Source organism: Centruroides sculpturatus, unplaced genomic scaffold, assembly GCF_000671375.1.
Source record: "Centruroides sculpturatus isolate CEXI.00-Female unplaced genomic scaffold, Cexi_2.0 scaffold449, whole genome shotgun sequence".
Lineage (NCBI taxonomy): Eukaryota > Metazoa > Arthropoda > Arachnida > Scorpiones > Buthidae > Centruroides > Centruroides sculpturatus.
The window spans coordinates 139,576-152,020 of record NW_019384714.1 but is presented as its reverse complement, the minus strand read 5'-3'; the positions used below and the strand labels follow the sequence as shown (position 1 = coordinate 152,020).

Genomic DNA, 12,445 nt, shown 5'->3' with positions numbered 1-12,445 from the left:
GTGATCGAAAACAGAGCTGGGGTTTATCATGTTCTAACTGTCCAATGACCCTGTCCAAACTCGACAGGATAAATGCAAGAAATAATCATCAGAATATTTATAACAATAATAATTAAGTATTAAATAGAAATGACAACTTAGATGCAGTATAAAGTAATCCTGGTAGGCAGGGAGAACAAAACATATTAAAAGTTTTAAACACTTCTTATATTCTATTTAAACATTTCTTTTTAAGAACTAGAAATTCAAATGATAAATTAATAAATGCAGAAGTCAATTTTTGAAGTAATGAAGAAATAAATAGAATAAAAGCAAAAATAACTGTAGTCAGTAAACTTGTGGAAGAGAGAGAAGCCAGAAGCGGTTTTGCTCCTAGATGCTCAAAATGATATGTGCAGTGGTCAATCCTTTGTATACATAACTTCTTGATAACAAGCACTGAGTTCAGTGTTAATATGATTTTTCTTATATCACAAGTACTTTCGATGAGTATTATATCGTCGTCCTCAGGTGAAAAAGAACAAATTTGTTCCTTTTCGTCTGAGGACGACGATATAATACTCATCGAAAGTATTTGCGATATAAGAAAAATCATATTAAAAGAACAAATTTGTTCTGTTTAATTATTGTGTGACCATAACACAAACGTGTAGTCAGAACAGTAATTGTAAAGCCATAATTTCTATTAAGACTACAGGGAGAGTTCTCTTCTACTTTGATACTTTTTTATGTTTAGGGAGATATATCCCTGGAACAGTCCCAAATAAGTTCAGATGTGTAGGTATATAAGCACTGGGAGCAGGGCTAGATTATACTGGGGGCTTAGTTTGTGTGTCCTAGGAATTAAAATATATTTCTTATATATTTAACTAATATTATTTTCTTTTTTATTTTGTGCGTGTTATGTTATAAACAAACATAAACAAACAACACTAACCCGATAACATTAAGTCTAAGATGATCACATACCTTACTTTTTACAAGTTTCCTTGCCTTGAAAGTTTTATTTATTTATTTTTTCGATTTTAATTATTATTAATTAACTTTTTTGATGAATTTTTATATGTTTGTATTACCTGAAGTTGCAGATAGAAATGTGTAAAACTTAATTTAAAAAATATGTTTTACTTAGATTCAAAAATTCAAAAATAAATTAAATATTATCGGAAATGCTAAACTATAAGTACAGTGTGTTTTACATTATTATTGCAAACATAAAATCAGTCCACTACTAATGTCACTAAAATTATAAACAAGCAGACTGGTGTGGTAAGTCTTTTTAAGACAAGTGTTCTTAGCCAGGGTCTGTGGCTTGGAAGGGTATAAATCAGTTTTAACTTTCCTATATTTTAAATGTATCGTTAATTGTTGTGTTAAGAAAAAATCACATACAACGTCTATTACTATATATGTTTTTTTATTTTAATAAATGTTTTAATAACTGTTTCTTATGTAATTTTATTTTATGCACTTAAAAATATTCTGAGAAAGGAATTCGTAACCTTCCACCTGACTGGAAAAGGGGTCCATGAAACAAAAAAGCTTAATAACTCCTGTTTTAAGATATAGCCATTCTAATGCTTTATTGATGTTTATCGATAAAGGATAAGAAGTTTTATAGCTGTAAATTCTTTAAGTAGTAAATGATTAAGCAAAATGCATATAATACAGGATAAATGGTTTTTTTTTATTTTTACATTTTAATTGAAAGAGGGGGTCTCCAGGTTCCACTCATAGGTATGACCTGGAGGTTGGAGGAAAAAAGTTGGTGAAATGGGAGTAAAGGAGATGAAGGATAGGGGATGAAAAGGGGGCAAAGTGGAGAAGATAGATGAGTGTACATGGTACCTGCATCACAAATATTGAAAGCATAACAATACATATTACAGATAAAGAATTGACCGAAATACTTTGATGTGCCCCAAAAAGCTGCGAGTACATAAAAATGTATATGTATAGAGCTACAACATAAATATACATAATAATTAACGTGATATGTACAGTGCGATTTTGCTTACAAGAAGTATGCAGAACAAGAGGACAAGAGTAATGTACACTGAGTAACAGTTTACAGATGGTAGTACATTGCAACAAAAGCAACAATAATATACCTCTTGAATGCATAAGAGGTTTATAATTGGTGTTAGACATTGTACAAAATACAGTTGCAGAGATAAGTAGGTTAATAATACACGAGTATAGAAAAGTTACACAAACATAAGATTAGTGATGCATACAGAATGGTAAAGCCCGAGATTTACAATGGATTACAGAAAACATTACAAACAAATATAGATGATACTGCACTGCAGTACACGAGCTTGGAGTGCACATACAGGACACACAGGTACCAAGCAATGTTCCCTCTAAGCTGCGCACTGCTCAAATTGTTGCCGCACACGAGAATTTATGTGCCGTGCAGGCGAGCATGCACACCCATTTGAATTGTTGTTTACTTATTTCTCACTCTGTCTGCAACATGATTATTGCTGCGTATATTTTGATTAAATACATTAAATCATTGACAAAAGATAATATTTCGTATAAAAGTACCATATTTTGACAAGTATAAGTCGCTGTCGAGTATAAGACACGCCCCTATTTTGAGACAGAAAATTTAGAAAAACTTTTTTAATGGGAGATTGCATTCTATTCATTTTTTTATTCAAGAATGTGACGGATGCATTTTATTCATTTTTTTTATTAAAAAGATGCATTTTATTTGTTTTTATTCAAGAATATGATGATGGATGGGTGAATTGACACCTTTATTAAACTGAAATAATTGTCATTTCTTAATGTAAACTCAGAAGTCACGCAATGACAGTTGACAGAACATGGCGACGATGACTCGTGTGTCGCTATTCTGATAATCTAGGTACTCTAGCCATTCGGTTGAGGGACCATGTGCTTAACGGATCACTGCACAGGTTGGTCCCTAGAGTGGACCACTACTGTAAATAATTTCACTGTAAAAATGGTTACCTGTCGAGTATAAGACGCACCATGATTTTGAGCCCCAAAAAGTAGTAAAAAAAGTGCGACTTATACTCGTCAAAATACAGTATGTTTTAAAATGAATTTTAATCTCTACTTTATAATTAATTATTTTAATTTTTACAGGAAAAAATAAGATTATACTGTATATATATATGCCCAGAAAAATTTTTTGCTCAGAATCTGCTCAGCAAAATTTTTTTTTGCTCAGAGAAGTATATGTTCCGCTCATCTACAAAAAAAATTAGAGGGAACATTGGTACCAAGAGTGCATGAACACGATTGCACAAGAGAAAACGGTGCTACTTACCCTGTTACACAATGGAAGAACAATCTGTGTTACATAATGGAGCAGCAAAACTGGGTGGAAGCCTGGAACAATTGTCAGAGAAAAAGTTAGCCAGTTGATCAATCATTTCTAGCAGACTGTTGATCGCATGGTGGGTTGAGTGCTGCTGCTGTTTCCAGAAACTTGAGATGTTGATAAACATTCAAGTCTTTCATGAGTCTGCTGTTAGGGCATGGCCAATTGTTTCCAGCATGGAGCACATGCCCCATGAGACTGTCTCTTTTCTGTTAAAAAGTTCACAGTCCCATAGATAATGCTGGCTGTCTTGGGTTGAAGTACTGTTGCAGGGGCAGATGTCCATGTTTTTAAGATGAAACATTTTTAAATAGCTATTGAAATTACCATGTCCAGTAATTAACTGGGTCATGGAGGTTGGTTCTAAGTGTTACCATTTAAGTCTTTTGTTAACGTTTGGGATAAAGGTGTGCGTTAATCTGCCTGTAGATCCATTATCCCATTCTTCTTGCCATTGACCAAGAGCGAATTTCCAAGTCCATTGCTTGATTTGCAAAGCAGGAATTTTGTTGTAGCAAGGAGTAAGGCTGGAAGCAGCAGCCTGTTTGGCCAGCTGATCAGCTTTNCACCATACAGCAACCGGAGCTAAATTTTGCCGTAATATATGCGGTCAAAAATAATTTCAATCTAAGATGGACTTGCACCACTTTCAAAATAAACATATTTTCAATACTGTTAAGAGCTAAAACTTCCATCTCCCAAATACTAGAATCTGAATTTTTTTTTAGTATAAATTGTTTATGCATAAAAAGATCATAACAAGTTTTATCTATAACTACCATTATCTCCATTTTTTTTAAAAATGGACTTGCCCCACTTTCAAAATAAATGGCTCAATTAATGAACAAAATCTGATATATTCCTATAAATAAAAATTAATCTATTTAAACCAAATTTGTTTTATGGTATCTTAAAAGTATTAATAAAATATGAAATTTGTTGTTAAATTTTATTATTAAATCAGTAATGGTTTTTATGTTTATTTAAAAAATATTCTGCAATTGTATTTGTAGTTACGTCAAGAGAAAGTTCAACTTGAGGAGACACTAGAAAAGGAACAAGAAGCACTTGTTAATAAACTAATGAGGAAAATTGAAAGACTTGAAGCAGAAACTTTGACTAAACAGGATACTTTGGAACAGTTAAGAAGAGAAAAAATAGAATTGGAGAATACATTGGAACAAGAACAGGAAGCATTGGTTAATAGGTTGTGGAAACGTATGGATAAATTAGAAGCTGAAAAAAGGTAAATGGATAAATTTTTGTATTTATTTTATGCATGCCTACACATTTTTCATATGTGTAGGCATGCATTCACATTCTCATATGTAAGCAGTTAATGTATAATTATTAATTTTAATATAGTAGCCCCTTATAATATTGTAAATTCAGATATATCACACTGTTTAATTTTAATTATTGTTAACTATTTCTTTTTATGGATTCTCATATTTATGTGTTATCTGACGTTTCAGATGTATTTTATTTTATTAAGTTTTACACATTTATGTTTTTTTCTTTGATTTTTATATATAAAATATAATAAAATTAAAAAATTAATTAAATGTTATCGGAAATGCTAAACTATAAGTGCAGTGTGTTTTACGATATTATTGTGAACAGATATAGTCAATTATTTTATATACATGTTTATTATTTTAATTTATAAAAATTATTTAATTTGATGCAATGCAACATGCTCAGAATCAATCGTGTGTTAATCAATATGGTGGCGAGACTCAATTCAATTACTTTTTCATCTGAGACATTCAACAAAGTGTGTTATTTTAATGCAGTTTTCATATTTTTACTGATATATATGCTTGATTATGATTATGTTATCAATTTCTACATTTTCTCTACTATCTAAAGGTATAAAATACTTATAGGTAAAAACTGAGATTTTTATTTATATTTTCTGAAATTTGATCTGTAAATTCAAAAACTAAACTTATATCAACTAGATATAAATAATTTCAACTTTGTCTTATTGACATCAGATTTCTTAAATTTCACAGGATCATATTATTTTTCAAATTCAGGATAGTAAAGGTTTGTTTATTTTCTCCCGTGAAAGTAATAGTCTTTGCAGGTTCCCCACTGTGAAGTACTATAAATAAACTACTAATTTTTTATAATACTTTGTTTTCAAAAACTCTCTCTCTGTCAGTAATGGGTTGAACAACTAACAAATTTTCTTGCACTCAGGGGAATGTTTTGTTTCAGATTTGACAACTAGTATTGCCAGTAATGAATTCTATAATTTGTATATTTAATACTTTAAGAAATATTTATAAAATTACCAAATAAATGTTTGTTTACAATTCCTAAATGGTATTGCTATGTTATGAACATAAATTTTAACTTCTGCAAAATAGAAAGTATTAGATTTCTTATCATAAAACTAATCGCGAGACAGCAGAACAATAACACCGAAGTGAGAAAATCACGTTATCAAAAAAAGCTGCAATGACGTATTTGAAATGTTTTGGGATTGATCCTGTCATTGAAACCAAGAGAAAAAGATATAATGTATAGCATTGTGGTAAAGGTTAAATATTCTACATAGTTATTTTATTAAATTGCTATTGTTGTGCATAACAATGGCATAAGTACAGCGCTCCCACACTGTGAGAGAATTTACTGCATGTAATGAAAAGGTATTGGTTTTTGTAAAATTTCTCTGAAAAAAAATCATAAATTTTAAAACTACTAAGGGAATTGCTTCAGAATATATCAGATGAGAAATACTAAAAAGCCCACACTTCAACTGTTTTATTTTTAAGAAATTCAACAAAAAAAACCGCTATGTATCTGCTGGATACATACATGCCTAGACGCAGTTAATAAACGAAAATTCTTTAATTTACATATTACAGTCGCTCACATTTTTATATTCATAAAATTAAAAAATACAAAAATTATATGGATCATGGTGTTATATAATTTTATAAAATGATTTAAAAATACCATTGGAAAAATTAAATTATTTCCAGATCAAATTTGAGTTTTTTAGAAGTTGTTCGCATAAAAATAATATGATTATAAGCGCAGAAGCACGTGTGTGCTGCTGCTGCAGCTATTTTTAGTATCATCAACTGGTGGGATGTTTGAAAATTGAAATCCAAGATCATGCACACTATAGTGTCGATTTGACACCAATAATTAAATAAAAAAAATGAAATGCTTGAAGCAAAAATTGAATTGTGCATCATAAAATTGAAGAAAAATTAGACAGGTAATAATTTTTTTCAGATTTTTCAAACAATTAGAATTTTTACACTAACTAATTAAAAATTGATTACTGCCTAAACGGCACTAGGTGCGTGCCAAAGGGTTAAATATATTTATTTATTTGAAATAGGATTCCTCTACAGCAATATAATGTACAGAATAAGTAATGAGCATTTTAAAGGACTTTATCAGCTCCTGTTTTTGGCACCTGGTTCAGTACTGTGGTCATATAAACCACCAGATTCTTTCTGTTATAGATTGAATCACATTTGTTTCCAATTCTAGCATTGAAATCCCCAAGAATTAGCCATAATGAGGTAAAATATGACCAGTTCAAAAAGGTTTTCTTGATTTCTTCAAATGGACTTTGGAGCATTTTGTAGGGAGGAGTATAATGTTATGGTATATGAGGGCTGTTTCTTTTTCAACCTCTAATGGTCCATAAAACAAAGACAAATGTAAATAACAAAATGAATTTATTATGAAAAGTTAGGTACAAACATGGTTAATTTTTGGCATAATCACTGTGAAGATTCAGACCTTTGTCTATCTGTGGACGAGCTTTGAAATCTCCTCTTCATAGAATATTGGTGCCAATGACTTGAGATGGGCCCTAACATTGTTTGAAGATTGTCATCAGTCTCAAACCTCTGCTGTTTTCAGTTCAGGAAAGAGGTAGAAATTGCTTGGCGCTAAATCGGGCTACACGCTGGGTGTTTAAAGGTGGTGAAGACTTCCCCCTCTTTCCTGAACTGAAAACATGGCTAGGTGGGCAGAGGTTTGAGACTAATGACGATGTTCAAAACAACATTAGGGCCCATCTCAAGTCATTGGCGGCAACATTCTATGAAGAGAAGATTTCAAAGCTTGTCCGCAGATAGACAAAGGCCTCAATCTTCACAGTGATTATGCCAAAAAGTAACGATGTTTGTACCTAACTTTTGGTAATAAATTCATTTTGTTATTCACATTTGTCTTTATTTTATGGACCATTAGAGGTTGAAAAAGAAACATCCTTTGTATATGTCTTTACAAAATACATGTATCATACCATTTTATCATTAACAGTTTCTATGTATACTCCATCTCTACAAATCTCAGTTGCATTTGGAACAAGTATTTCAGAGGCTATTTTCTGAATTGCTCCCTTCTGATTTTATATATCTTACAGGCTTTACTAAGGTCATTACATTTCATTATTTTGTGACTATAACACATTACTGAACTGTCATAATGAATAATATGGGTCTGAAAAGAAAATTAAAAAGTTAAAAACTTTTTAACAGAAATTAAGTCCTTTGTATTGTATTTTTTAGTGAAATATGTAGATAATTGTGTCATCAAGGTATCTCTGTCAAATTTAATCTCTATTTCAATAAAATAGATGATTATTTTAGAAACAATCTGTATATTAGTAAAGTATTAGGAAGTAGTGAATAAATTGAAATTTGTTACTAATTACTACAAAAAATGTCATGAAAATACACAAACCCATAGTAGTAATAAATCAAGAAACAAAACTGCTTTAGGAAATCAAAAATCTTTTGTTTTCCTAAAGCAGTTTTGTTTCTTTACTACATTACAAGATTACATTTTGTCTAGAATTCTTTTTAAAATTTCCTATATTTATCTGCTAAATTCTTATAATTTTTTTGTAAATTTATTCCTGTATTTGCAAAATTTTTGGTATAAAGTATGGAATTCTAAAACTGTTATTAATACAAATCAATTACATCTATTCTGTTATTTTATATTAATACTTGAGAAAATTTTAATTTTTTTTCCTACTGAAAATTTAAAATTATAGCTTTCTTAAAAATTACTTATTTTAGAATGCTTCAAGAGAAATTAGATCAACCTCCTTCTACACCTCCCTCCCCAAGCAATGTGAACAATGGAGATACAGCTGCCAATCTTGCTTTGCATATTAAGCATCTTCGTAATGAGGTTTCTAAATTAAAGATGCAGTTAATTAATACTCATCAAGAACGTAAGTAATGAATTTAAGTAATAAATTATTTCAAAATAAATTAAGGTTTTCAATATATCAATAATTATAAGATATAATGTGCTTCTTATCAGTTTTTATAATAATTTGTACATTTTTTCTTAATTACACGATTTATTTCTGATTATTTAATTAAATGTGATCAATAGTTTCCCAATATTACTTAACCATTTTGCTATTCCTAGTTTTGAGAATTATAGATTTCTAATGTTGTATTTTAGTTGTGTATGTCTTTATAAACAGTAGATACTGTAAATTTGTCTTAATCTAGATTCTGAAAAGATGGCTCGTTATGCTATTGAAGAAAAAAATATACGTGAAGAAAATGTTAGGCTACAACGCAGACTTCAGATGGAGACTGAAAGGCGTGAAGCATTATGTCGCCATCTCTCTGAAAGTGAATCTAGTCTTGAAATGGATGAAGAAAGGTATATATAACTGTTTTTATTATAGTATAGATCAGGGCTTCTTAAACTATGGGTCGCGACCCCGTTTGGGGTCGCTTAGCAAAATCTTGGGGTTGCGAGATTTTAATGCAAAATATTGAAAATAATTTGTGAGAGTTTGAAAATGGCATGCTTTGTGTCTTAGGTTTCGTGAGTTGCGCTTTGTGTCACTTCTGGTGCAGTGAGAGAATGATTCAGCAACACTGATTGTAGTGTGAACTAGTTGTCGCTTTTTAGTGTATTCAGTTGTCTCTGTTCCATTGTAACACAAGAGTGAACTGTGGTAGTACACCATTATTGTTTTTGNGTAAGTATTAATAGATATATTTTTAATATTTTGTGGTACCAGATAATGTCAGTTTATAATCCAAAAGTGTTTACAGTGCCGACTAAAAAAAGTAAGAGTTTCATTATAACTAAATGGATTTGCCTCACTTTGAAAATTAATGAATTATTGTAATTGTTCATTTAATTGGGAATTTTTTCATCTGCATCAGCCTTTTTTTAATAATAAAAACAAAATACTATTCAAATTTTTATAAATATTTATTCATTTGATAAAAAGTGAAACAAAACAAAGAATATTCTAGTAGAAAATATAACATAACAAAAAAAATTCAGTTTTATTAAGAATTTCAATGAAATTATACATTTTCAGTTTATATGTAGGTATAATTAAATGAATTTTATTCAGGATTTAACATTTTAAAATATTCATGATGAACGGGAGGTATATATGGTAATAAATTCATCATGTCCTTGTATTTTTCAGATGTAATAGATCTCCTTTTTTCATACAGAAAAGATAACTTTATATTTCTGAAATTAATTGGTCTTCCTCGTTGTGGTGACAAATCGATAATTTTAAATTCAGCATCTCATTCTATCGAAGTTTTGTAGAACATTTTGTATGGTGCATCCCTTGTAAATCTGATCCAGCATATATTTAACCAATTCATGATTTCTCTATCGGTATTTTTGTTTCTTGTTAAAACTGCTTTCCCCAGAGATTGGGTTGAAAAAAAAATTTTGCATTTCATTTCATGTACTAAAAATTTATTATGTTTTTGACAATTTCGTATTAGTTTATAGTAATCCTGGGGAATATACAAGGAACTGGTTTTCTGGATTGCCATTTCTACAACTCCAAAATCACAATCGTTCGGTAAAAATGAATGTCCTGAAAATAAAAATTTGTGATCAATGATATTTATTTCATTGATCACAAATTTTATTTATTTCATTGTCACTGGACTGAACAATTTCATCCACATTAAGGCCAACTTTATGTTTCTATTTTGGCCAGTGCACATGTCACCATAAGCTATAATGTGTTTTTGGGTTGTCACAGTCTGTAAGTGCTTCAAACAGCAAGATGCTACTTCTTGTGCTCTTTGGGATGCTATAGTTTCATCCCAAACATACATACTAACTCCATCATTATGAAAATTGTGGAAGCCTTGATTCAATACATACATATTCCACTTATAATATGCAATTGATACTGTTAGCTTAGGATAAGGTAGTGCCTTTTGTAAATCAAAGGAGAATGCAAAATATTCTTCCGGATTATTTACAGCCATATCTCTGTCTTCCTGCAAAGATTTCCTTGCCATTTCAGCATTTATCAAGTGCATTTCATGTTGTTCTCTCAGGTTCTGTTGCTCTTGAATATTGCAAGAAGTTTTGATTTTCATATTAAACATATTGCATTTTTGGCAGGTGTCTTTGCATGGATGGTGGAAATACAAATTGAATTGTGTTTTAAAAATATTCCTGTAAATCCACTCGTTTACGTAGGGTATCTGGTTCAGTGTACAATGATCCACATATAAATTATACATTTTTCTTATATTTAGTTCTGGGTTTAAATATTTTCTCCCTGGATTGTGATTCCTTGTATAATGGCTTTCATACTGAGGAATACTTTGAATGTGTTGCTTTATATCATTTACCAAATTTTCACTGGTTTTCCAGGAAGATCCTTCTCTCTGGCCACGTAAATCTTTTCCTACAACTTCTGCTTTCAGAACACGGTCTAATTGTCCTTTAGAGATATTAAAAGTGTGTAGAAAATATGTTTTAAATAATAAAATATTTCCATGATTTGTATTCAAATAATATTTAAAACTAAAATTCTTTGCTGCTCCTTTGAAATTCCTTTGGTGTTTTCTTTTTGTACCCAGTTTGCGAGTAAATATGCATATAGAAATAAATTTTGCTTATTGAAATCTGCAAGGTTCCGAAATTTATTAAAATTTAGTTTCCGTTCTTCCTCACTAATTAGTTTTTCACATGCCCTTGAGCATTGGCAGTCTTTATTCATGAATTTTTTCTCGGGAATAATTTTGCCTTCTTGTGTGCAATATTTTTTTCCACTATTTCGATTGACTTTTCTTATTTTTTGGACATAAGTAACCTTTTTTTCTTTGTAACGTTCCTCTGTAGCATCATCCTCAGCTGATGACGAAGTCAATGGTTCAACTATTCTTCTTTTTTTGAATTTTTTTGAATAATTTTGGTCTGAATTGCCTTCGCATTTAGATCCTGATTCCAAGAGTCTTCTTTTAGTACTGATTGCCATGGGTCTTATTTCTACAGACAAAATAAAAATAATAAAATTACTTGCGAATGATGATTTTATTGAAGTGGCATTATTACACAGAAAATTATTTTTATTTTCTTTTGTTACCTACCAAATTCACTTTCAGACGCATCAGAGTTATAATTTCCATTGTAATCGTTTTGAGCCATTTTTTTTCTTTTTATAAAATAAACCGCAATCCATTATTTATTTTCCAAATAAGAATGAAACTGTTAATGGTTTTTGTACGCCGAGCACAAAGAAACACAATGTCGACTTGTCGAGTATTTTATTAGAAACTGAATTGGAACTTACTTGCAAGCTGATAAAATAAGATGAATGTTATACCGTTTACAGTTTTTCAGAGTGCTGCCAATATTACTAAAATTTCTTGGTGTTGGAAGTAAACATATTATTATCGAAACACAAAATTAAGATATACTTTTTGTTATTTATGAAATATTGTACAACCACTGACTTTCAATATCAAAGATAGATTAGATAGATTTCAGACATGACGTCAAATGACCACATTGCTTTACCATACAGCAACCGGAGCTAAATTTTGCCGTAATATATTCGGTCAAAAATAATTTCAATCTAAGATGGACTTGCACCACTTTCAAAATAAACATATTTTCAATACTGTTAAGAGCTAAAACTTCCATCTCCCAAATACTAGAATCTGAATTTTTTTTTAGTATAAATTGTTTATGCATAAAAAGATCATAACAAGTTTTATCTATAACTACCATTATCTCCATTTTTTTCAAAAATGGACTTGCCCCACTTTCAAAATAAACGGCTCATAT

General features: G+C 30.3%; 1 protein-coding gene across 1 annotated transcript in view; it reads left to right on the top strand.

Moving 5' to 3' along the window:
* LOC111627900 (coiled-coil domain-containing protein 6-like) overlaps nt 1-12,445 on the top strand; it is a 53,200-nt gene that overhangs the window by 25,092 nt on the left and 15,663 nt on the right. The window contains exons 3-5 of the mRNA XM_023371580.1: nt 4,375-4,607; nt 8,428-8,585; nt 8,875-9,031. Of these exons, the coding sequence (XP_023227348.1) occupies nt 4,375-4,607; nt 8,428-8,585; nt 8,875-9,031 (548 nt within the window). The remainder of the gene's footprint in view (nt 1-4,374; nt 4,608-8,427; nt 8,586-8,874; nt 9,032-12,445) is intronic.